Source organism: Cygnus atratus, chromosome 19, assembly GCF_013377495.2.
Source record: "Cygnus atratus isolate AKBS03 ecotype Queensland, Australia chromosome 19, CAtr_DNAZoo_HiC_assembly, whole genome shotgun sequence".
Lineage (NCBI taxonomy): Eukaryota > Metazoa > Chordata > Aves > Anseriformes > Anatidae > Cygnus > Cygnus atratus.
Genome location: NC_066380.1, coordinates 9320690 through 9346535, shown reverse-complemented (window position 1 = coordinate 9346535; position 25846 = coordinate 9320690). Strand labels below are relative to the sequence as shown.

The window sequence follows — 25846 nt, the reverse complement described above, 5'->3', positions numbered from 1 at the left end:
GTCTCTTTAGTCAGTCTTCTTGTGCCTGCTAACTTGTTCTGAATCCTGTCGGTACTCTCAGCGTGTTGCATGAAGAGTCTGGACCGAAGAATGAATATCAAATATTGATAAAAGAAAGTAACGGAAGGCAAATGTCAGAAGGTCACAGCAGGTAAGTTTAAAACCCGTTAGAGAGCTCCTCCTCTTGGCTCCAGTCTGATGCTTTACCAGCCAGATCGTTCTGAAAACCTTCAGGAACAAATGTTCTTCTGACTATTAGGGGAAATGTTGCCAGTTCACTAGTATAGTTTGATAGCCAGGGACTCTGCGGTAATTATCCTTCCTTTAGTCAAGTCCTAGGCACTGCTTGTTTATACCAAGGTCATGCTATGTCCTGTAGCATCCTGCTGCGCTCAGGAACAGTGTGAAATAATCGTCGCACTCTTTAGTCAAGAATACACACAGGTACTTCAAGAAATTTCATGTTTTAGCAGTTTATTCCACCCCACCTTCCCCCAGCAGAATATTAAATGTAACTTTGATTTTTTTTTTTGAGTTCAGTTTCAAGCTTTTTGCAAAAAGGAGACCTCAATCAGCACGTAGCTGATCCAGCCTGCAGTTCGTGCAGCTGGAAGAAACCTTGATGCTGTTCCTCAGGCAAAACCTTGGGTATTTCTGCAGACCTTCAGTGCAGCGTTGGAAAGCCTCTCAGACCTGTAGAGTTTGATTGGGAGGGAGGAAAGCAGGGTGGATGGAAGTCTTAAAGAAACAACTATCTGCCAGCAGTCACGCGGGGCAATGAAAGAGGAGACTGCTGTGGTGTCTCCTGTAGTAATACTTTAATGCTAGTATACTGTAGTTTTGAAAGCATCCCTTTAGGAATTGAGGCTATTAAATGGGTTGTAAAATTGAAACAAAAGCCTCCTGTGAAGTAAAATGCGTCAAGCTGGGAAAAAGCCAGGTTGGTACAGGGAGAACAGGACCAAAGCATTTTTAATCAGTCTCAGCTAATGGCTGGAGAAGTGCTATGGCCTCATAAAAGGTTGTAGCCATGCTAATTCTGGTCTGTCCTTTGGAGATGAAACTTTTCCTCCTGTTGAGAAGAGGTGCTCAGATTCCAGCGTGATAGTCCTCCTAGCTCCAGGCTATAATAAGCAATTTCATCCAGTTTGTTTATCAGGAAAAGGAGGCTCTTTGTCCAGAAAAAATATGGTGTGTGTCCCCACTTTCTCCTACTGATTTGTTGTATCCCTTTGTTAAATGATCACTTCTTACCCCAGTTCTCTAGAATAGGGAGAGACAGAAAGGGGAAAAAAAGAAGTAAAACTCTCCCCCCATTATTTCCTTCCTGGCAGAAGAGGATGTGAAGGCTTATTCTTCAGAACACGCAGAAGTTCCAATGCTTGCAAGCACATTAATTTTCTGTGATGTTTCCCTGAGATTCAACTGGTGAGAGTTACCTGACTGCATACTTCTCACAGAAGCAAGTATTCCCAGTTACTGCTCGCCAGGAAGGCTGGCTTTGTTTGCAGTGTAGATGTGTTGTTTTAAACTGAGATTCTTTAATCTTACGATGAGGTGCTCTGAGAAAAGGAGGCCTACTGCTGTCTGTGTGCTGAAGCCAGACTCCTAATGAACACTCAGCAGGGAGCAGTTTCCTACTGGCAGATGTACGGAGTTAGAAACACAGAGGTATGGAGGTAGACACACAGCTTCTTGCATCTGATCTAGACTTCCACCTGTTCTGCAACGAGTTTGGTTAATAAAACCAGCCCCAGCTGCTAGTACAAACCTGTCCCTGAAGTCTCCCTCCTGCTGCTCTGTCTGCATTGTCCCTGGCAGATGTGACCCTGTGTGTATGTGATGTAACTTGCTCTCATACCCCAAAAAGGGATCAGAAGCTGCTTTAAGCATCTATAGCACCAATTCTTTTACTTTGAGCTCTGACCCCTGGAAATATGGACAGATTGCCAGCCCAGTCAGTCCTGGTGCCATATGGAGGTAAAAAGTGTTCAGCACTGACGTCCCGCTTTGTTCGTGCGGTGTCCGGCGAGTAGCTGTGGCTGTTTTCTCCTGGATAAAGCTGCGTGCGGATGAGCAGTTCCCTGGGATCAACACGGGCATAGTACAGGACTTGCACAGCATGATTTGGCACCGGTCCCATCCACGTTCATCAGCAGTGGTTTGGAGTTGGTCTTTGGGGTATTTCTTTTTAGACGTTATGTGTACTTTACAGTTGATGCTTTTCAGTTTTAAAATACCATTGAGAAGACTTGTCCTCTGTACCGTGGGGAGAGCACCAGATGGACAAATGGCTTATTAACGCCAAAACGTTTGCGTCATCTGGATGGCTTAACATGCAGTACAAGGTGCAATTAGGACACATTTGTGCTGCTTGAAGCCCGAGCTCAATTTTTAGGGCTTGCCTGTGCTCACGGAGCTTGCTCCCTGCTCGGCTTGTGATGTTCGGTCTGAAGGTCGGCATCTCCTTGCTGCTGCCTGTTAAGGAGCGCTCCAGATAAAGCTCCTGCTGTCTGGCACAGGCAGGCTGCTCGAGTCCTTGCTGGAGGTGATGCTGAGGACGGACTGGCCGCTGGCATTTCTGGGCAAGCTGAGCACAAATTTGCTTGGTACCTCAGGGCAGTTTCGACATCAGTATCCTATGCAGACCACCTAGATGGATGGTTGCAGCCTTGTTAGCGAGTGGGGATGTGGAATGAAGTGCCCACTGCAGGAGAGAGATGGTGTGCCGGCTGTGACCAAAGAGAGACAAAAAGGATAAAAGGGACAATTTGATCTTATGCTCAGCACCCCCCTCTGGAAGGGAGGGATGAAATCAAAGCCCCTCAACACCTCTGCTCTGTCTGGTGATGCTTGACTTCTTTTTTTTTTTTTTTTTGGTCATTTCAGGCTCAGTATGTCCCGGGCTTCATCCCTTGTGCAATTCTTGCAGTTAAATACAGAATCTAAGTAGGAGAAGGGCCTAGCAGTGGACAGGAGCGTGTGCAGGGGTGGCAGGGGTGACCCTCCCTGGTCGTTCACAGCCTGGGTGATCCCAGGAGGCGCCCCAGAAAGCAGGCATGTGGCAAAGCAGTGCTGATGGTGCTTCCTGTGACATAAGAACGAGAATCGGTTAATTATTTTTATGGGAACATTCTGTTTGAAATCTAGCATGTGACTTTAGTTTCAGGGCAAGTAATTTTCTGATCTGAAGATCACCCCAGCTTCCTTTTCCCTTCTGGCTCTGTTCCCAGGGTCCAAACAGAAACAAAGCAGGCAGATCATCCCTAGCCACATATCTAGAACCCAAGAATTTGGGAACATTTTCATCGAGAGGGGAGCAATTTTGGCTGCCAGTGCTTTATCAGAAGGTCCCCAGGAAGCTTCACTTGGACAGTGCAGAACCACGAGAGAGGACCCTGAGTCTTCCCAGTGCTGTGGCTGCAGCTGGTTTTGACTGGAGCCATTTGCTGTCCTGCCAGGCTGGGTGCTCACGTAGAGGATTTGCCTTGCAGGAATCATTCAGCATATTCCAGTGTGTAAATCCAAACTTGCCAACCTTAAGTTCCTCCTGCTTTTGCAAGACCCCTACACAACTCCTGATGATCTTTACTAAGTCTGGAGCTTTTAATGTTAGGAATAAGCCCATCAGGCTGCTGGCAGTCCTTCCCTTCCTTCTGTCCACAGTTCCAGGCTCCTGCTGTTTTCCCTGCACTCGCGCCTATCAGATGCAGCAAGCAGGACAAGTTGGTTGCAGATACCTATGTAAGAACAATACAATTCCTCTTACCTTCCTCTCTCTTTGCCTATATGAAAGCTGGTTGTTTTTCCTTTCCTTTGTTTCCTTCCTCATCTGGAATCTCTTTTCCTCTTATCTGACACCAGTAGTTCTTGCATTAGTGCAAAATAAGAAAGAAAAGCCTAGAATCGACTGTTCACAACTGAGGTTTTGGCTTCAAAGCATTAATAAAAAGACTATCAAAAACCCTCAAGATAAACGTTGCGCTGAAAAAGACAGTTCCCCAAAATAATCCAAGTAAGAAGGTTAGTTTAATCTTTCTTTGAGGTTGAAAGGAGAAAGCATTACTTTCTTGCAGAAAAGATTGTATCTTGGACTGGCATAGAAATAGAAAATAAATAGGTATGCAATTATATTAGGCTGTCTCAAAATAATCTAATAAAGCACTAGCTGAATCAATAGCCAAATCATTATCCAAGGCACATAGCAAGTGTCCTTTTTTTAATTTGAGGTGCAAGAAAGAGGCTTTTGCATTACCATAATAAAAAGCATAATATTTTAAGTCTTCACAGGAAAAAAGGCAGAAGTAGGGAAGAAAAAGAACCTCACTTTATGCCTTAAGCGAGTGTCATTTTTCATTTGAAACATGTATTTTAGGAATATTGTGAAATGAAGTTTTTGTATTTAATGACTGTCAATCTGTCAGCTTTGTGGAGCTGTTTGACAAAAAAAAAAACACTCTGTGAAAGAAGACTGTGTGCTGGAAGAGGGGAAGGGCAAGGCGAGGCTTTTGACAACTTTGTTCTCCTCATTAAGGCTCACTGGAAAAAAAAAAACAACAAACTGATGAAAGTCGTCTTCAACTTCTGCTGAAAGTGCAAATTCATCCAAAGAAATGAGATCTGCCTGCATTGGCTGCTTCTCTCTGCTGCAGCAGGCACAGCTGCAAACAAGACCCATGAAGGGAGAGCCTGCAATTGCATGCAGACCACTACAAACAGGGCAGAGGTAACAGTGATGTGCCGTCAGCTTTGGCTGGTTTCAGATATTGCAGAAAAATTATATTTATCAAACCATGTAATTAATAGAGAATATGGTCGTGGGGGTCAGAAAAAAAAAAAAAAGACTGAAGAGTATGTGCCTCAGTATTTAAAGCAGTGGGACTTAAAGTAAATGGCAAGATCTCAGAAATGGCGTTAAGAATTGGACAGAGGATGAGGTTATCCCAGAGGACGGGGCTAACTGGTTGCTGTCAGGCTGGGGAAACATTTCAAACAGCAGTGTTTTTTTCCCGGAATCAGGTTCCCTGTAATTTATTCATTAATGCAGAGCGATGGAATAGAGAGTACAGTTATAATGTATGTCCAGGGCACCAAGCTGGGAAGAGATACAAACAGTACAGTACTGAATTACAATTTAAAATAATCTTGATAAATGGGAGAAATGATCTGAAACTGATAGCATGAAACTCCCCAAAGAGAAGTCCAAAACTGAGCTAAGAAAGGTGAAATCAAATACACAAACCCAACCCATAACCAGCTGCACGGCACTGCAGAAACTGTGACAATTAAACTTCCCCCAGACTCAGATGGCAAGTATTTTAGTTTTGAAATGAAGCCGCTGTGCTGCAGCACGTTAATACAAGTGTCCCGTGTCAGATGCAGGAGAGAAATACTTGTCGTGGTTGTGCATGGGGTGAGGTCTCTGCCCCCTGTTTGGATGCGGAGCTTCGAGACCCCATAACAGAATGACGGAGTCTTGAGATAAACCAGGAGTTGTTTCAGAGAGGACAGATGTTGATTTTACACCAGGCTCACCGAGGCTAGAAGAAGTCATTGGCTTAATTTGCACCAGGAACAAATTAGCCTGGAGGTGCTGCCTAGCAGGGCGAGCGAGCCCGCTGCGGTGACTCTGGGACTGGCAAGTGAGAGCAAGTGAAGTGGGAGAGGGAGGCTTTGCCAGCAGCTCTGCCTTGGGTTAACATAAGTCAGGACTTGCTTCTTTAGACACCAAAGAGGGAAGCTTAAGAGAACCCTCGGGCTGCATTAATTCTGATTTACACAAAACCAAATCCCCTGCCAGCCTGCACAAGCCGAGCGTTCAGCCAACGCGTTGCTTTCTGGAGTAGAAGAGTCTGTGTTTTTGTTCAGTTGTAATTTCACTCGTTCCCATTTCAGCTTTTGAGCACCCAACCCAGGGACGTTTGGAAGACCTCCACTCGCAGGGCACAGGCTCTTTGCTTCTGCCTGGCTTTTTAAACAAGGCCCGTCTCCCAGGGTGTCAGCCGGGCGCCGTGCAGCCGCAGAACCTCACGTCTGGTTGGGATCTTGCCAGTGTCCTCTTTCTGTTTTAGGCAGATAGTTCCTTCTTTCTGGTGAGCTTTTGACAGACCTTCCAAATTCCCTTCTAGTTTACTGTTTGACTTTGTATTTGCAGTACTCCCTGCTGGTTTAAGAGGCTTGAATTTCTGTTCTCTGCTTAACGCTAAAGTTTTGGTGGGGCTGTTAATAGGTGGGACAAGAACGTTACAGACACAGCTTTGTGCTTCAGAAGCCTGCGTATAAAGGCATCTATGCAAAGCCTAGCTTGTCAGGCTAGAATCTAAAATATATTTGCTGTTTATTGAAATAGCCTGTAAGACATTCAGTGATTAATCTGTTCCCTGTGGCTACAGGGTGTCTGCTTGCATTGAGAAGATACCAGGTAAGATGTCATCTGACTAACAAAAGCACCAAAATTATGTCCTGAATAAGGTGCTCAGAAAACTAACACCTGGCAGAGGTTTCTGAGCATGTGATTTGATGACTGCTGAAGTCGGGAAGAGCTGGACTGGGAGACCTTGGCTCCACACAGCTGACCAGCAGCTCCACCGGCTCCTTTGGGCCAGCACCTGCATGGCGTGACCCTGGGATTAGCAAGTGCAGGGGGGTGGTTGGCTGGAAAACTCTCAGAAAAACAACTGGAAAGCCTTGCGTTTGGTTTAGATTGGCGTAAGGTGCTGTGGAGCTTCTTCCCTGGTTCCTTAGGTAGGCGTGAACCAGGTGCTTTGAAAACCTGCAGAGGGAAAGCCCAGCAGGTTACAATTTCACCACAGCAGCAAGGAGCCCGACTCGAACATGCAGCAAGGTGGAGAAGGCGCGTGCTTGGAAGGAGCCCCCTGCCAGGTGGGTCTGCTCGGCATCGGCATCTGGAGAGAAGCTGGGTCCTGCTCAGCAGGCTTTCTCCTGCCTCAGCGTGCATTTGTTCTGGCACATTGTGACCGTCTCTCAGCCTTTGTTAGGATCCTGGAGATTTAATGGTTTAAAGCCTTTTGGCTGCATCAGAGCCCTTTAAACTTGGAATTGCTTCTTTTATTTCTGTTTTTTGCAACACCCCTCTTACATTGGCAGGGTTTGCTCGTGTTGATAGGGCGAGGTGTCGATGCCAAGATCGGTGCACTGACGCGCTTCTTGCTAAACAGGAGGTGTACGGTGTATGTGCTGCAGGTAATTAGGGGAATTGCTTTCAGGCTTCTTGTACCTTCAGTGCCTTGGGCGCTTTTTCTCAGTGAGCTGACGATGCTCTTTCTAAGCACTTTGGTCGTCGCCTTCTGCCTCTGTCAGGATCCTTGTGTGGGCAAGAAGGGGAGGAAATGAAGCCAGATCTGATGAGTGTTTGCAGAAGAGCCCAACACTTCGCCTGCCTTGGGTGGGGATGTGAGCCGGGCCTCAGCGAGTGACAGTGGCGAGATTAATCTGATTTTCTCAGTACTTGGGTGATGTTACTCTGTGAGTTGCCAGCTTCCAGCGTAACAAGATCCCATGTGGTAAGCGGTTTTGGAGGCAATTCTCTTCCCTGTGCAACCATGTAATTTAATGAACACATTGCTCAGCAAAGTCTGGAGCCAACAGGATTGCAGAAATCGAGCCCTCAGAGAGCAGAGCAGCCTTTTCTCCAGGAAGTGTCCTCTGACAGGGCAATGAAGCATTTTATTTTTTTTTAACTGTTCACTAGCAGGCACTATGATATTTGATTGACTCTGTTCTTAGCCTTTGGGGATCCTCTAGCTTTTGATGGGCTCTGCAGCTGTGATCCCCAGCGCTACCTCTTGGCCTGAAGGCAGGTCACAGCCCCCAGCACGTGAAATGTTTTGGGGGGTCTGTCTGGCCGTGTGTCCAACCCTTCTTTGCTTTTTGGAGCACACAATGGAGAGGAAACCCCACCCGCCCTCCATATCAGCACAGCCTCCTGTTTTGGGGAGGGCTGCGGGTCCCTCCCCATTACTTCTGCTCCACTGTGCTTTGCTGTGACCATTTGCTAATTAGGCAGCAGCGTGTTCTCAGCCTTGAGGTCTTTGCTCACCATTCCTGATTTCTCCAGCCCTGCTGCTGATGCTTGGCTCTGACTAATGTATTCGCGGCGACTCATCTGATGCAACTTTGGGATTTGTATTTGGTGAATCCTGCCCGGCTGCTGGAGGAGGAGGAAGAGGAGGAGGAGAGCCTTCTGACTGTGCCACTGCTCAGCTCATGCCCCCTCTGAAGAAGCCCTCCGGGGTCCAGGTCCGGACCCCATCCTTCAAAAGGTGACTCCAGCTCCTGCTGCTGAGTCTCCCGTGGCTGCGCCTGATGGGGAAGCATTTCTGAGGAACTGTAGAGGGTTAAAACCACGGCTCTGAAGCGAGCCTGGGGAAAAGTCACATGCACCAGGGAGATTTTGCAAGTCGGTGCTTGCAGCTTGGGGTAATGAGAGCGGGTAGTGCGGGGGCGCAGGCGTCTCGCCTTCAGCTCACAGTGCCTGATCGCTCGTCCTCCAGGGAGAGGCAGTGAAGGCTGCCCTGCCGTGTCCCCCGCTCGGGCTGAGACCTCCCTGTCCTGCTGTGGGACAGCGCGGAGCCCAGCGGTGCCAGGTGAAGGACAGTGAGGAGGAGGAGGAGGAGGTGAGGGAGCTGAGGCGGCCCCCCAGGACCAGGAGGCGAGCCAGGCGAGGTAAGCCTCTGGCAGCCTTTGCAGAAATGCAGCAGCAGGACTTGCTGAGATAGCTGGGGCTTGGAGGTGTCTGGGAAGGCCCTTAGGCTGAAGGAGGCAAAGGGAATGGTTTTGCACAAAAAATAAGAGTGCAGGAGGTAAGGATACCCCTCACGTTAGCATGGGAGAGGGCAAAGGAAGACATGGGGGGACCAACCTCCCCCCTCCCCCCCCGGCAGTCATTCTGCAATGATAGGCAATGGAGCCACATGAGGTCTATACTGCACAAATGGTGTAAAGCAAAGCTGCTGTTTTCGCGCTCACCTGCGCTGGGGAAGGCTCAGCGGCCCCTGGAGTGAGCTGCCCTGGCCCTGCTGCGCCAGTCACTGGCAGCTCCTGGGGGCTGCTCTGGGACTTGGTGCTCCCGAGGTGTCCGAGGCAGAGAACCTTGCTTCACCTCCAATGCAACACGACAGCAGCAAGAGCAGGGTGGCAGGTTTTAAATAGCGCTTTTCTTTTGTCTCCTGTTTTGTCGCTCCCTCCTTTTTTTTTATTTTTTTTATTTTTTGTCTTGTTTTTCGTTTTCCCTTCTGTTTGACACTAAACCGAAGGGATCGAAGGCCAAGGGGAAGGAAGTGACATTCCCTGAGTTCACTTTCAGTGCATGGCGATGTGCTGTGTAACGTGTCTGCCCATGTTCTGTGAGGAAAACGCTCTGCAGAGCAGCGTGATCCGCTGTGGGCACCTCACCGGGGGCTGTTGCACAGGGACTGGACATGCAGCAGACTCATTCTGGAGTAAAACTGTAAAAACATGGGATCAGCTAGCGTTCTGAGCAGGTGCTGTGGCCATCCCCACGCACACAGGCACAATACGCACCTCATGCACCAGGGCTTGGCTCCTTTGAGTGCTGAGTTTCCAGCCCTTTGCAGGTTTTTTGCAAGCATCTGAACCTTTCGTGCTGCTTCCCTTGCCTCAATTTCCTGTCTGACAGTCCTTCACTGGTGACTCTCCTGGCTTTGTGCAAGGGGTGATTGCAGCAACAGCCACCGGTAAAGAAAGCAAAGCAATCCTTTTCGAAGGAGAGCTGTTGAGATCCGCAAGGGACTTTCAAACGAGGCTCCCGGTGCAAAAGCAATGCAGAGCTGAGGTTAAAATGAAACGATAGCTCTGGAGGGCCGGCAGGGTTGCAGCTGAGCTCCCTGAATGGAAGGTGATTAAACTTCGGAGTTGCACGCCTTGGGTTTGAACAGCCACCCACAGCTCCTGGTGGCTGCAGCCCCACGCCAGCAGCATTTACACAGGAAACCCGTGGGCACAGCAGGGAGCAGAGGACGGTGGCAGAGACGATCAGAGCGTGCCAAAGAGCTGCTGCTGGCTGAGCAGGGCTGCTCGCCCCTGCGCAGGTGCGTGTGTGTTTCCTGCGCTGACTGCAGCGTGCGCCGGGGAATTCCCCACTCTGCCCTCACAAAGAGAAGTCCTTTCTATTGCGTGACTGATTCTTTGCAAAGTGTGAATATTTAAGGACGTTGGAATGATTTAAGGAATATCTGGAGATAACTTTTTCACCTAGTGGCAGCAAAAAAAAGTATTTCAGGCAAAAGGAGAGCCTGTGCATGCTGCGCTCGTGGCTGGCCACCACCCGCCCGGTGGTAACATCCACAGGGCACAGGCTCCAAAGAGCAGGGTGCACCCAAGGGCTCTGTGCTCTTACCCTTTAATTGCTCTCTCTGCAAGATGTATGCATTTTTCCTTCCTCTTTTCAGGGCTAGAAAATGCCTCCTTGCTCATGGAAAGCAGAATCTCGAGGAAGCCTCCAGTGGGAGTGTGAGTGAAGATTTCACAACCTGGTCCCCAACAGGAAGAGCAAGCTGGCTGCCTGCTGCCTGGGTGTTTCTGAGCTGCCAAAGATAAGGGAGGTAGATGAAGTGCTGAACTTCTGACAACACAACGCAGAGTCACCGAAGGAGAGGTATCAGCATGGCCTATAAAAGCCAAGCTGATGGAATTGAGAAAAATGGGTCGCTTTCCTCCATCTTCTATTGCAAGAGTGATTTAAAGGAAGGATCCCTGCAGTGGGCAAAAGGTAAGCGAGTGAAGCTGGACTGGGGGGTCTTTTGTGGTCCTCTTCCAACCTGGGCTGCTCTGTGATTCTGGGAACTTGCTGAGAAATGCAGTGCTGAGCACAGTGCCCTTAAATGGCAGGTGGCAGGTTTTTCAGCGATGCTCACTGACAGCACCTCATTTGCAAAAGTAAGTAAATGTTATGGATGTTTCAGCATCTGGGGAAGGGGATGGACACATGTTACTTTTTTGGAAAGCCTGATATTTAGGAGTGAATGGACGTCTAACTATTGAAACCCAGGACCTCTGAAGTCCTCTTTTCTCAGCTTTCAAAAGTCGAGCAATCTTTGGGAAACAACCTGTGCTTTGCTTTCCAAGTGACTCTCTTCCCCAGTATCAGTTTGCTCCCTCTCTGTAGCCGTGCTTCAGTGCTGTGAGGAGGCAGAAGGTAGTGCCATGGCTGACCTGCTGCAGCGAGACCTGCGTGCTGTGCTCAGCAGGTTCTTGCTTGCTCAATTCGCAGCACTTCCTTAGCACTCAGCTTTCAGGGGGGTGAAGCAGCTCTTGTTGCCCCAGCAGGGGTCAAGGAACTGAGCCCCTCTGCGAATTTCAGGTATCTGATATTGGCACCCAATAGGCTTTGTGCCAAGCAGCTTGACCAAAACCGTGGGGAACAGGAGAGCCCAGCCCATTTGTTTTCACTCTTGCTTCATCCTCACCGCCTCCATGCCTCAGTGTCTGGAGGAGATTAAGCTCAGCAAACAAACAGGACGTTGTTATCCTGGAGGTTTCAGATGCATCTACTCTTCCCTTCTGGAGCTGATGCAGTCACGCCCTTTTGTAATGCAATTGCCTCATTTTATTTGGCATCTCCTGTTCCTGAGCAGTGAAGAGATGATGAAGATGGAAGATGAAAGCAGGAGAGAAGGGAAGGGTGAGTGTGCGCTGCCTTTCAGCCAGCACAGCAGAGTGGAGAGCACCGAGCAGGCGGTGTCAGGGAGCAGTCCCAGGGCACGCTTGGCTGGCCCCGGAGCTGCAGAGGGGCAGGAAAATTGGGTGAAATGTGTCGGTGAAACAGGATCTCATCTGAACACGCCACTTCTTTGGATCCAATCTCTTCCTCTTGGCGTAGCTCAGCTTGTGTAAACTATAGATGAGTGCCAGATGGGATGCCAGATCACAGCTCTGCTCTGCAGCTCCAAGGCTGCTCTGCCTCAGCTCCGAGCAGCCGGCTCCTCAAATCTAGGGCAGGCTGTCCTCACGCTTCCTGGGCTCCTGACTGCAGCTTGGGTCCCTGGATTACATTTCTGATCCTAGCCCTAGCTGAAGCCAGGAATCACAGGGAGCCCTGAGCAGAGCCACACTGCCAATGCTAGAGCAGGGACCTGGGTGCCAGAAGCTTGTAGGGACAGCCCTGCCACATCCCAGACAATGTGGTTGTTGGAAAACGCCTTGATTTGTTTGCTGGATCATTTCCTCCTGGTGAGTGGGGTGGGTAGGAACAGGGAATCTCTGAGAGAGCCTTACCAGCACCAAGCAGCTTGAGTCCATTGTCCTCCCAGTTAGGGATCAGCGAGGCAAGGCGTTATCCTGCTGACAGGCGTTATCCTGCTGACGGTCAGAGCATCATGTTATCTGTGACTGCTTGCTCCTGGAATGTGTTTTGGGTTTCCTCCCTTTTTGTGGGTGCTTTCCTTACAGGGGACAGCAGGCCCCTGGGCTGCTTTTGGAGCTCTTTGTGATGCTCTTAGAAATATCCGAGGGGGTTCTGCACCCAGTTAACACACGTACTGGTGGCCTGTATTCCTCTTGCAGACCCCCGCAACGGGCAGGTGCTCATGGTGCTCAGTATGGACAATAACTGCTCGGCCACCTCCTTCGACATGGAGCTTTGTGCAGAGAAGCTGAAGTCCCTCGGGGTTCAGGTAAACTCCGCACTCCCCCGGGGCCCTATAGAAGTGAGTGCTGGATTGGCACCATTTGCACCTGCACCCAGACCACAGGCATTTTTTTATTTTTATTTTTTTGGTTTAAGAGTGACTTGTTTCAGCTTAATTTCAATCTATTCCTCATTGACTTCAAGTCAACTGTAATGATCTTGGCTTAAACCTCCGTGAAGAAACCCATTCAGTGTAGGTTTAGCCGACTTGCTTGAGAGCACTCCGGTGTGATGGAACATACTGGGACAATCTGTCTCGCCTTGTCCTTTGTCATAAAACCACGCTTTTCTCTTGTGACTTTCCCTGCGCTTTCCAGGGAGTTATCACTCTCACTGCAAATGAGGCAAGGACACAGGTTTTTGGTCTGTGACAGCTGTACAGATGGGAATGGAGCTTGGGCTGGTACACTCCGCGGGAAGGTGCCCCGGGGCCCGGTTTGCTTTGCTGGGGCCTGGCCCCACCAGCAGTGCCCAGGCCTGTTCTGGTGGCGCTGAGCCCCACGCCGGTGACCCGAGGTTGTTCCCCGAGCAGGTGGCAGCAGACGAGTGGAGGAGGTTAATCCAGGAGGCCGTCCTGAAGCCTGAAGTGAGACGGTACATGTTCTACAACTCCAGGGCGTTCCAGATCGCCATCGCTGTGGTAAGGGCCTCTTGCAGGTCTCTCCCAGGCTTGCCATAGACATGTTTCCAAAAACAGGGCGAGACACCTTCCCCAGCCTCTTGCTGGTAGTCCCCTCGGAGTGGGCTGGTAACCAGCATCTGCTGAGGTAGTAGTAGTACCCCATCATGCTCTTTCTAACTTGATTTCAAAAACCTGAAGGTGATCTGGTCCTGATGCTCTTTCAGACCAATGGCCCAGGCAATTCAGGTTACCAAGTGGTTTGTCTAGTCTTGCTTTGCTTCTTCTGGCAAGACAAGCTCCTCCAAAGACCCCAGCCACTAGCAGCTACCTTAAGGTTACTTTCCAGCATGCTGAAGGAGTGATAAAAATTGACTCCTTCATATTAGATTTTTTTTTTTTTGGTAGTCATTATGTGTGCGTTCTCCTTTCACTAATATTGCAGGAGTTGGTGCTCGCTGTTTCGAGGGCTTTGGTGCCTGTTTAGTGTAAATCATAGAATGATTTGGGTTGGAAAGGACCTTAAAGATAATCTAATTCCACCCCCTGCCATGGGCAGGGACACCTCTCACCAGATCAGGTTGCTCAAAGCCCCATCCGGCCTGGCCTTGAGCACTTGCAGGGATGGAATGAGTTGTATCACTGCAAGGGGATGCTGTGACAAGCTGTACTGCACATAGCGTACTTGCTTCTAGGCAATCTTCTGCCCAGGTGCATGACACCTGAAGGCCAAACAGATTCAGTTTTGCTGTTTTTTATGCAAAGGCCACATTTGCTAGTCCTTAGCATAGTCCTTGAGCCCCGTGTCACTGTCCATCATTTGAGCATTGCTGTAATTGAGCAACCTCTGTACCACCTTGAGTGCTCTGACATAGGAGCTCTCTAAATAGAGGGACTATTGCAAGTATTATCAATATGCTTCAGCAAGTGCATTTCTTATCTAAATGGAAGAACTGGATTGAAATCCTTCCTAGGTATGAATCATCATTAAGAGTTCAGTCTCTGTCTTTAATGATTGGTAGTTTTTTATAATAAACTAATGCTCACTCAGTCCTTCTACACCCTTTCCTCCCCCATTTATTATTGGAAAGAAGTTCTGTCCTTTCTCACCCTCTGAAAAATCCCAGGTGACTTAATTTATGGCAGGGTTTCTTCTCCCCTTGACTTTTCTCCCTTGCACAGTTTTCCGAGCATCATCCATCTCTCTGGGTTTTCACAGATCTTCTACATGTCTCTCTGGACAAACATTTACTCCACAGTCCAGCTGTGCTCCTTCGGGCGCTACTGGGAGGCCAGTGTGCTGGTGACCCTGGCCGCCGTGGCCATCACCGTGGTCATGATACTGGTCCTCGACTGGCGACAGAGAAAGGTGAGAGGAGGTGGCTCATGTGCGGACACGGAGAGCGCCAGGAGCAGGGTTCCCTCCCACCAATGTGCTGGGACCTGGCTCACCTCCTAGACGCAGATGGAGAACATGGCTATTGGGGGTGGTAGGAGTATTTTTAGAGCAGGCTCAGAGATCTGGTTCAGGCAAGGGTATTACAGAGTTAGGTGTCGTAACGCCTACAAAGTAGGTGAAAGCTGGCTCAAAGTGCCTGCTGTTGCTGGAGAAAAAGCAACCATTGCATGGTTTGTGCTCCCACTGCTGGTGGGGAGCCCCATGGGAGCACCAGCAGAGCAGGGCCTGGCCCCGCTCCTGCACCCACCTTGCTCCAGGTCCAGCACAAAAAGGCAGCTCCTAACCCATGGAGTTGTCCTTCACTTAGGGACAGCTGGGGGAAGGAAGAGAGGACACGATGCTGGAAACCCATCCACTTCACACGTCTTGTCCATAACACACGTAAACTTTCGTGAGATCTCTGGCTGCACAGACATCTGCCAGGGTTGGCAAGGCCATGCTGATGGCTGGTGACAACCCTGCCCTGGCTGCAGCTCTGTCGCTGCTTTCCTTTCAGAGACACGGTATTTGGGGTCATCCAGCAGCCTGCAGGATCGTCTGCAGCTGTAGGCTGGCCCAGGTTTTGTCACAGAGCATGTTAATTTTTCCCACGTTCTTTAATAGATCAATATGAATACAGATGTGAGGCTGGCAGCTGTCAATGAATTCTTTATCAAACACAGTTTAATTCTGGGGATTACAGATGTCCTGAATGGGCCACACAGCATCCTACAAGTATCCTTTCTGTGCGGAATTGCTCGTATCCCTGCTGGGTAGCTAATGATGGGGAGAGTATTTATTGATGTGGTGATCAAGGAGGATTTCCAGAGGGTGGCATTTCTAGGATTTTTTTCCTCCTATTGGATGGCTTGGGAAATTGGGTATTTTTCTTCTCCTGTCCGTAGGGATTGAGATATGCCCAAAGGCCACTGGAAATAAAGAGTTTAAAACAGGGAAGTGGAATTAGTCCTTGGGGCAGACAATTATTCCTGCAAGTGTACTGTGTTTACATGACAATGATGATTCTTACTAACAGCAGAGTGACAGCAATGTGCCTATGGCAAAACAAAACAGAGAAATCCCCTCCCTAGGAGCTTGTGCTGTGCCTTGCAGAGAGGAGCTCAGCCAGCAGCATACAAGTGCCTCTGCTCTCAGGAGTCATTTGTAGCCCCAGGCTCCCTCCTTCAGGCACATGAGAGAATCCTAACTTCATGCAGTGAGCACCTGGCAGCCAGGTCTCCAGCTGCCAGGCACTTCTGATCTTCATCACCTTATAAAAGTGCAGGTTGAAGAAGCCAGGGGTGGGGGAGCCTCATTTGCTGCTCTTTAGGGATGCCTTCTCTGGACTGGACAAAGGTTTAGAGGAAAGAAGTGTGTTTTAAGACAGCATGAAAGTGTAAAAGGAAGGTGAGGGAGATGCTGTCCCAGATTCACTGGTGGACCTCGCACCACCCCCAGGGTACTGAAAGGCATGAAATACAAATGGCGAGGGAACGAAGCAAAACATGGGGTGAAAACAAATGTAGAGGAGCAGAGAGGAGCACAGGAGCAGCAGTGGCAGCTGTGAGGTCATGCAGCATGAGGAGGAAGCACTGAAGAACCTGAATTACATGTTTGTTCAGCCCAGCGTAGTTTCACACCTGAGTAAGTGAGGACTATCACAGCCTTCACATGTCCCAGAACTGCCTGAGAGCAGAAAGGACCCATGGGTTTAGGCTTCCTCTGCCCACTGTTGTGCCAGGTCTGTGTCATCCCTCTGGCTTCCTTGCTGGGCTTGAGTCCCTTGGCTGACAGCACGTGGCTGCCTTCGGGGGGGCTTCTGCTCTTGAAGCAGGACTCGCATCCCCGTGGCAGACTCTTGGCAAGCAGTGCCTCCGTCGTACAGTGAGCACAGCAAATCTTGTACAAATAAATGGAATGGGTTCCCAGAAACAGAGGATTGCAGGAAGGAGTTTAGGGGGGCTAAGTCAATGTGACCCATCGGCTTGTTCAGACATGATGCCACTGGGGTGAGTGACAAGCAGTGGCCATGCATCACCCCACTTGTCCCTGCCATGGTGCAGGAGGTATGTGAGGAGGTCTGGGCCGAGTGGAAACATTCCCCTTCCCTGCCACCATTCTCCTGCCCATTTGCCAGTCCTGGAGGTTTTGCCTTAGCCCAGAGCAAGCTTAAAATCAGCGCTGCGACGTGGCACTCAGCTGCTGGCTGCGTCCTGAGCAGCCCCTGGGGACCAGCCCCCTATGTGAGGTCTCCCCCTCTGTGAGGGCTCCGGGGAGGACATTGTGGAGAGGTCCCTTCCTTAACCCCCCCGTCCCAGCTGTGGTTTGTGCACTTCAGCCCTGAGCGCTGCCTCAGGTCTTTGTCAGCCCACCTCGCCGAGCTGCAGCGGACGCAAGAGGTAAAGGACAGCAGGCACAGCCTGCGGGGACAAACACGTGGCCACCCATAGGGCCCCACTTTGGTGGGGTGGAGGTGGGCGATGAGAAGCACGTGTTGGAGTTGCCTTCTGGGTGTCCCCTGCTGTATACTGAGAGCTGGGTGAACTGGGAGGGGGACAAACTTCATGTGCTGGTGCCCAGTTCAGTAGGAATTTATTTAGCGTAGCTGTGTAAGGCTGGATAATTAACTGTGACTTTTGTTAAAGGAGTTGCCAGGAGTCAGGGGTGAATTCTGACGGCATGTGTCGCTGTAGGAACTAGCTGACACCTTGAGCTGTCCTCCTGAAATAAATGGGATAGCCTGAGGAGTAACTAAACATTGCACTGGGCTAGCTGTGTGGGGTTTTTGTCCTCCTAGCCCTCAGAAAGTCTCTTCCTTTTTGTGGCTGCGTGCATATCCACGTGCTGCCGGCTGGCGACAGCCACGGGACGGGATGTGAGGTGGTGCAAGCCCCCAAATCTCACAGCCGCTCACCTCCCTGGATGAACTGACAGGCACAGGTTGGGGGCTGACCATAATGAACCACTGCACATAGGGGCCGATGTCATGCACGTCGTCCCTAAAGCCCAGCCTCACCGTGTCAGGCTGCCCGAACCCTGCTGGGGACGGCTGCCAGCATGCAGAGCATATAGAATCCTAGAATCGTTAGGGTTGGAAAAGCCCTCCAAGATCATCTGGACCAACCATCCCCCTACCACCAATGTCACCCGCTGAACCATGTCCCTAAGCACCACGTCCAACCTTTCCTTGTGGGATGAAGGCTCTCAGCTCCCAGTGCTGGCAACGGCTCTTAGCCAATCTCATGTTTTTTTTTTTTTTTTTTTTTTTTTTTTTTTTTAACTCCTGGGAGGATAGTTTTGATAGGAAGTCATGTACTTTGAGTGGTGTCCTCAGGACACTGCTGCTGCCCCAAACTCTCCCTCTCCTCCAGTCGGACTTGCGGCACAGCCTGGACCAGCTCTGCGTGGTGATGGAGGCAGCAGTACAGCCCGAGCCGGCAGCAGAGGAGGCTTCGTGCGAGGAGTCCCCTCTCCTATCCAATGGGGTGAACTTCAAGAAGGAGCCCGTGATGTGCAACCAGCTGCTTCGCCTCATTCCCGAGGGCCCACCAGAGGTAAGGAGAAATATCCCTCCTCGATGGGCAGAATGCCTCCAGGGGCACCTCGCCTCCAAGCCTCATCCCAGCAGACATCGCCATGGGGACACCTCCTTTTGCCCCAGTAGAAACACCTGCAGACCTGGAGGTCCACCCACACCTCCTCCAGGGCTGGCAGTGCTGGGCCATCAATGCTTATAGCCTTGATGCTCTCTCTTTTATGGGCCAGGTCCATAAAGCCGACCTCTCCCCAGGGTCTGCACAGGGACCTGGTGCCTGTGTCCAGGCTGGGGCTGGGCCTGGCCATGCTGAGCCTTCGTCTCCTCCACAGACTGTGCCCTCAAAGACTTGTGCCCTGCTGAGTGACAAATGTGTCCTCATTCCCGCTCAGCAAGAAGCTTCAAAAGAGATGATTTTGATTTATTTTGCAGTTTTCTGCTTGCTGTTACTAAGTAAATTTGATGCAGGTGACATCCCTGCAGGTTGAAGCTCTCCAGCTGACTACAGGCAAAAAAAAAATAGTAGTAAAAAAATTCATCAGGAGGAGGTGACAGAGCAGGAGGGTCCCTGAGCAGCCTGGCACCCTGACCACCCCACCCCTGCAGCCCCCTGCCCCAGGGCTGGCCTCGCTGCTGGCACCAAGCGTGGTGCTGGGCCAGGTGGTTGGCAGTGGCTCGTTTCATGTCACCGTCCCATGGGGACAGCGTGCCAGCACTGCTGACCAGAAGGGGATCTGGGGCAGTTACGTATCTGTCATTGGCTCCTGCCCTGCTTCTGTCGGACAAGGACGGTGTATGAACGAGGGCACAAATGGATTTTAATGTACCATGTGCTCCCCACGCAGGTAGACACTGACGCCTCTCCTGCTCGTTCCAGGTGATGGCCCAGCAGCTCCTGGTCATCTTCAGCGGCTGCTACGTCCGGCTCCTGGTCAGCGGCCGGCTCCCCCCGACCACAGCAGCCGGGCACGTGGAGCCCAGCAGCGTGCCCTGCCTGTGCCAGTTCATCCAGAGCGCCGTGTTCAGCACGCAGCAGTGCTGCCTCCCGGGCAGGTGACCCCTGGGGGCTGCAGGAAGCCGAAACACAGGCTGCCCGTGCACAGCAGCAAGGAGAAGCAGAGGAGAGGGCTGTAAGCCCCATCCTGGACTTATCAGGGTGAACAAGTGGAACTCTAATAAACATGAAAGGTAACAGGAAGCTGCTGGCCTTTGAAACCTGCTCTGCCCGGAGGAGCTGCTTTGGGTGCCAGGAACAATCTTGCGGCAGCTCAGAGCACCCTTGGGTGGCCCCTGCTCTGACCCAGGGGTCTGGGAGAGCAGCAGGGAACACCAGGAGATGGCAGCCCCATGCCTGTGCACTGCAGTACGTGGGGGTCTTTGGAAGAAGGACAGGGAACATCTGTGCATTACAAATGTGGTGTCTGCTCCGGATTTGGATTGTGGGATGCAATTGTTGGTGACAGGGAGCTCTGTCCTGTGCCAGGCACTGCTAAGTCAATGGCTGAGACCTTGTCCAAGTTGCCATTCAGGGGCCAGGTTGGGGCAGTGTCCAGTGACTGCCACCTGTGTGAGCTCCCCTGGGATGAGGTGCTGGACATTTGAAAATCCATGGAATTAGGCCTTAAAAAAGGCCCTATGCAGGGCAGCCTGGGGCATGGCTCTTGTTAGATTCCCTTTTCTGCTGCACTTCGGGCCAGGTTGAGTCCTTTTGGTTTTCCTTTCCTCATTTCCCCCTACTGTGCTTGCACACAGCATGTAAGAGGAGGCAGTGGTGAGCAGGAGACCCCAGCACTTGGAGTATGGGAGGGAATGGGAAATGAAATGAGGTGCTGTAAGCCTGCAAGGGGTTGTGTGCTTAGGTGAGGCCATGAATGCAGAGCTGCATGGGCCAGGGTTGCTGGTGTCCTCCTCTGTCCCCACAGCTTCTTGTGACTGTGTGCACTGTCACTTACCTGGCCACCTCACCACACAGCTTGGACCATAGCGTGGTCCTAGGATGTGGCACTGGTCAGAATAAAAGGTCCTTAGGGCTGTGGTTTCCAGCCTCATTGCAGCCGGGCATGCACGGTGTCCCCCATCCCATCTCCTGCAGTGCTGGAACAGCTCCACGTGGGACTCCCAGTGCACACAAAGCCAGGAAAGGCTCTAAAATCAGGGGCACGAGGTGTGTACGTCCCTCGGTCACGGCCACCCCATCCTGCCATCATCTCCTCCCCACGTGGCACTGTAGCAGGGAAGTCTACGGCACCAAAGGCTGAGCCATCGCCTATGGTGGCAGAAAGAGGCAGGGAGCTGGGGAGCCAAGTGCCAACTCTGCCCCGAGGTGCGGGAGGACTCCACTCCCTCCTCCTGGTCCCACCTCATTCCATCAGGAGCAATGGAGAGAGAAAGAAAGTCTTCCCAGTGAGCCTCAGCATCATGCCCCCACTGCAGCCCCAGGCATTGCTCTGAGCAAACACTGTAATGACAGCAAACGCCCCCCAGGAGAAAAAGCCACCATGCTCCCCACCAGCCTCCTTCCATCCATCTTTATTTCTGGCTCAGCCGGGGCTGTCACAGGAAGAGGTCAGGCAGAATTGCCCCCACAGGGGTGGGCTTTGCAATTCTGCCCTCATTGCTCTGTGACGGCGCAGGGTTTGCTGGCGGGGGGATGTGGCGGTGGTCCCTGCAGCCCCTCTGCCCTCGGTGTGCTACACATCATGCTGGGTCACCGGCTTGTTGGGCACAGGGGGTGTTCAAAACATCGTGGGATTTCCACAGGGCCAGGCTCTTGGACTCCACATTCCAGCTCCTGAGCTGATTTTACCTTGTTGGAAGTGGTCTGAAGGTAGAGCGATGTCATCGGGAGCACAGCTTGGTTTCACAGCATAAAAATCTGATTTGCTGGTGGAATGCAATGGCTCGTGCTCTTCCTCAGAGCCCAGAAGTGCCAGGAGCACCTGGTACACATGGGTACACATCTTTTCTGCCGTCTGGAAATTTCTGTTAGGGAGATGGATCAGGATGTTCTCTGTCATTATGCTTCTGTGTCGAGAGCAGGTACAGGAGGGATTTGCTGATTTTTCCCAGTCCCTGGGCTGCAGGATTCCCAGCACACAGATCCCCTGGTCGGAGAGGTGGGGAGGCAGCTCATGGCCTTCAGGAGAGGACCACGAGGGACGTTACCCTCAGGACCTGCAGGGCTGGGCTTGGGCCGCATTGGTGTTCATGGAAAGTGAGGCTGTGGCTTGGGGGGGTGCTGCTACCACCACGTTTATATCTGCAAATGCACAAGAATCAGGGAAAGGAGAGGGGGTCAGGATTAGCCACGGACAAAGATCGTTCCCAAAGGGACAAGGCTGGGATGTGAACTGCTGCTTGGAAAACCTGCTGGTGGCAGCCATGGCCAGTACTAGGTTAGTGCAGGGAGTCGGGCCAGGTTTTAGCACAGAACTCTCCAGGAGGGCCCCAGGACAAAGCTCAGCAGCTTCTATGCCGTGTCCTGGACACTGCTGGTGCCCCTGTATCATCCCTGCATCCCACCAGGAGCTGGTGGGGTTTGTGAGCTCCTCGCTCCATCCTGGCAGCTCCGGGACACCGCAGCGCTCCTTGCTCGGGAGGCACAGACCAAGCACGTGGCTTGTGCTGGTGGCACAGAGCCAACTGGAGGCACTGCTTACGGTACTTGGGAAATGCACAGCTTCAGTCAGCATGGAGGCACCATAAAAACATCACCCCACTGAATGACAGTGCTCTACCTTTAGAATTCCCCAGCAAGGGCCTTGCCCTAGAGGATGGAGCTGAGCCAAGCCCCGACCGAGCAGGTCCCTCGTGTAAGCCCTGGTGTCCCCAGGGAAGGACGCAGCCCCCTCATCCACAGCACTGAGGGGGTGAGGGGTGGGGGAGGAAGCTGTGGATCCTCTGTTCGTGCTACTTGGTGCAGCTCCCCTGATTGCAACAAACACCCAGCAATTAACCGCACAGAATGAGCTTAACCGTGCTCAGTGGAGGAGTTTGGTTCCTCTTGCTCACACACCCAAGCACCTGCTGTGCTCTGGTCCCATTGCAGGCCAGATGGTTGATGTGCTTTTCCTTCGTTTGCACTTAATTAAAGCGTTAGCGATGAGAGACGTCCCTCTTCACCCCTCCTCTTCCCTTAAGGATCTGCCTGTTGTTGTACTGCAAGGTGATATTCTGAAGGGTTTATAGCCCCCCAGGCAGCGAATGTGTGGGAGCAGCAGGGGGAAGAGCCTGGCCTCCTGCAGGCCTCAGCTCCTGGCAGGGGTAGGAGGCCACACGGTCACACCTAGGTGCAGCTCTGGGCTTGTTTGCTCGAGGGAGGTTTGGGCATGATTCAGCTGGGCCACTGAAATGGTGCCGGTGAGTTCTGAGGTTCTTCTGCCTGATGTTTGGGAAGCATTTCATTTTTGATGTGAGCAGTGTGGCTGGGTGATGTGGGAGCAGCCCCCAGTGGTGGATCAGGGGCAGCTGGGGGGGGGGGGGGTGGCTGCTTGTGGGGCATCGTGTGAGTGATCTGCTGAGCCACTGGGATTTTGGGGGCTGAAATGGGCTGAGGAGGGGCTGGGGAAGGCTGGCAGCATGGACAGGAAGCTCTGGCTGCTGGCTGGGGTTTGTGGTGCTCTGTTTTGGTGCCTGGTGATGCAAGGGCACAAAGACCGCCCCAGGTAGATGTTGCTCTGGGATGGCTGTGCTTCATCAGGACACGGCCACACACCCCTGCATTTAACCCCAGAACAACTTACCTTGGTGGCCCCTCTGCGGGGCTGCCTGCTCCGGGCTGGGTGGTGGCTCCTGGGGCTGCTGGCAGCACAGGGTCCCCATCTTCCTGGCCACGTAGCGGCAGGCTGGGGAGGGGGAGACAACTGTCAGCAGACTGCAGCAACGCAAAGCTCAGGTTATGCTGAAAGCCCTCCCCAAACAGCTCAGAGCTGAGGGAGACAGGAGCCCTGCTGAGGATCCGCTGGGGGTTGTGCGTGCCCCAGGTAGGTCGCAGCCAAAAGTAAGATTGGAAATGGAGGGAGGGGATCTTACAGGCTGAAAGGGAGTTGCTGGCGTCCAGGCTGTGCTTCAAACCACTCAATCACCAGCCTTTCTCCTCCCATAAGCACAAAGTATGCAGAGTATTACCATGCAGAAATTCCTCTTAAGCTCTCTTGCCTCAAATGAAAGGTTTCCTTACCGTTAATAATTACTCAAACCATTTTCTCCTGGGCTCAGCAAAGCTGTCCTTCCCAGCCAGCCTGTCTGGCTCCCTCGTAGCCAGTTTTGCCGTGGTTTTGTGTCTCTGCAGCCCGGCTTCCTCCTTCCTCCTCCTGCAGGGCTGGCGATGGGGATGTTGCTCAGTGACGCGCTCCCTGTAGGTGCAGCGGGGCGTGGGCAGGGGACCAGGAAGCTCTGGGAGCATCGGTTGGGCTTTGTGCCGGCAGGAGGAGCAGCTGCTGGTGCTTGGGGGCTGGCAGAGATGGGTTGGAGGCAGGAGAAATCAGCCCTGTACTTTAGCCTCCCAGCTGAGCCGTGGAGGATTGCTGCAGCATGCGCTTGGGTTGTACGGAGCAGCAGTGAAGGAAGGTTTGGGTTGGAAGGGACCGTAAAGATCATCTGGTAAAGGGGTATTTCTTTCCTGCTGCTGTCTGAGCACTGCAGGTACTTCTTGGCATGTGAGTGTCCTTCCCTCCCCAAGCCCCTTTGCACCATGCCCCGCTGTGCACAGGGAAGGTGAGGGCAATCCCAAGCAGGCAAGACGCAGGCAGCAGCATTGGTCTTGGTGCCTCTGGGATCCTCAGGGTCACTGCAGGCAGTTAATAAAGAAACACGAGTTTTGTGCATCCTTAGCTAAACCTTGCTGTTGGTCTTTCTTGCTACTTTTTCCTTAATCCAAAAGTCAGGTGAGTTCTAGGAGGCTGTGCTTTGCCCTTTGAGCAGGGCAATGTGCTTCCTATCTCCCACTAACCACTCCTCACTGTATCAGACTGGCTGGACTTTGATCTCAATGACCTTGCCTTGAGATTGTATAAGGTCAGAGATGTGGCTGATGACGAGCAGGTATTGCGTGTCAAGGCGCTGCAAGCTGGCAGCCTGGGCTGCTGCAGAAGAAAGTGCAAGATCACGGTGTGAGATAGACAGAAGGTAACGTCACTGCACCTCGCCTTTGGTCTTGTTCCGGTGTTTCATGTCAGGAGTTTTCAGTAAGCTCTGATGCATGGGGCTGAAAACTGAAATTCCGTGCAGAGACCTTTACCTCAGCGGGCATCCTCGTGTGCTCTTGTGCAGTGCTGGTGAAAAACAAGGGCTTGAATGAACATGAGGGAAGATGCTGGCTCTTATGCCTGGAAGGCTCCCGTTGCATCACCAGATGAGTTGAAGCCTGCAGGAATAGGTGATGCAAGATCTGTAGGTGTTTTAAAATTAAAAAATCAAGTCAAGAAAAGGGGGAAAAAACACCCCCCAGCATCCTCCTCCTGCCAACCCCCCAAATCCTGCCCCAATCCCCCAGCCTCCACTCCTCTCTGGAAGACACATCTGCCCATTTGCAGAAGAGCTCCCCAGGATGAGGGGGATGGCTGCAGCACAGCCTTGTGTTTGTCCTGATGGGAAGGACAGCTGGAGGAGGGAGCTGCCCTTCTGTGGCTTTGCTTTCCAGTTGTTTCTCCTGCCCCCCAAATCCAACGTGGTCAGATGGGCGTTATTTGCCCAACGTGTGCCATCAGCCGGTGCGTCCCGGCACCTCGGCTTTACATATGCATCCCTCTAGATGGTGCTAAGCTAAAGAGAAAAGGCGGTGGCCTTGGAGCAGAGGTTGTCCTGCAGCGAACGCCTCTGCTCACCTGGTACTGCTGAGGTCTCCTGGGCTGGGAGAACTTGGCAGCTCCCTGTGTGCTCCCAGCACCGTGCCCATGCACTTGTACCAGTCCTCTTCTGCAGCACTCGCTGTGTCTACTTGCAGCAAACGCTTCTCAGGCCCTTCTGTCACTTCATATTTCACTTACTGATGTGTGAGATGCCACAAGTGCAGCATGTTTTTAATTAGTTCATCTGCTGCTATCCAAGCACTAAATCAGATAAGTTGATTGTTAATGGCAAAGATCCATCTTAGCTCTTAGCCACTTCAACCAGTTTTACTGGGCAACACGGCTAAGACTATATCAGCTCAATCCTCCTCCATCTCATGCATCATCGGCCAGACTCTTTGCCAAATTTAAGCATAGATAATATATGAGAAAATAATTTTCCCTTGCAGATAGACCTGAAGATATCCCTAGCATGATGGAAACTCATTGTTACAAGAAGCAGTGTGGTCATAACAGCATGGGCTAAATGCCTGCTATTCTTCCAATAATTTACTGAGGTAGGCCATTCAGGAGCATACAGCCTGGCCTTCAGAGACGAGGAAAGGACCTTGGGGATTAGCTGTGCAGGGGAAATCTTTCGGATCAGCAGCTGAACAGACTTTATTTTGGATGGGCAGTATGTATGCTGTTGCAAGAGAGCTGTTTAGAAGACACTATTAAAAAAGGAAGAAAAGAAAGCAAGCTACATTCAGGTCAGTATTCTTCTTGCAAGTACAAATAGGGGAAGACCAACCCTACT

At 51.6% G+C, this 25846-nt stretch overlaps 1 protein-coding gene and 1 long non-coding RNA gene across 5 annotated transcripts; one reads left to right on the top strand and one right to left on the bottom strand.

Moving 5' to 3' along the window:
* The first annotated feature begins 8177 nt into the window (after positions 1-8177).
* On the top strand, positions 8178-19689 carry TMEM268 (transmembrane protein 268). Of its 4 annotated transcripts, none has more exons than XM_035564719.2 (9): positions 8178-8282; positions 10431-10750; positions 12544-12653; positions 13200-13307; positions 14506-14655; positions 15349-15459; positions 17043-17123; positions 18096-18278; positions 19137-19451. In XM_035564719.2, exons 2-9 carry the CDS (start codon positions 10645-10647, stop codon positions 19314-19316), a joined length of 1029 nt encoding a protein of 342 aa, XP_035420612.1. In that variant the 5' UTR covers positions 8178-8282; positions 10431-10644; the 3' UTR covers positions 19317-19451. The 4 variants fall into 4 exon arrangements, with proteins under 4 accessions (XP_035420612.1, XP_035420611.1, XP_035420613.1 ...); XM_035564718.2 differs by lacking the exon at positions 8178-8282 and adding an exon at positions 8402-8685 and having other exon boundaries at positions 19137-19689; XM_035564720.2 differs by lacking the exon at positions 8178-8282 and adding an exon at positions 8402-8685 and having other exon boundaries at positions 19105-19448.
* A 1083-nt stretch (positions 19690-20772) lies between these two features.
* LOC118257117 (uncharacterized) lies at positions 20773-23634 on the bottom strand. Its single transcript, XR_004781465.2, has 3 exons — positions 23439-23634; positions 23002-23103; positions 20773-21518 (listed from the first exon to the last, which is right to left on the bottom strand). It is a non-coding gene; the product is annotated as an uncharacterized LOC118257117 (long non-coding RNA).
* Positions 23635-25846: the final 2212 nt, after the last annotated feature.

Coding starts and splice junctions, on each gene's coding strand:
- TMEM268 (XM_035564718.2), top strand. CDS start 10,645: ATGGCCTATAAAAGCCAAGCTGATGGAATTGAGAAAAATGGGTCGCTT. Junction 12,654..13,199: donor TGAAGTCCCTCGGGGTTCAG/GTAAACTCCGCA, acceptor TTCCCCGAGCAG/GTGGCAGCAGACGAGTGGAG. Junction 17,124..18,095: donor AGCTGCAGCGGACGCAAGAG/GTAAAGGACAGC, acceptor CCTCTCCTCCAG/TCGGACTTGCGGCACAGCCT.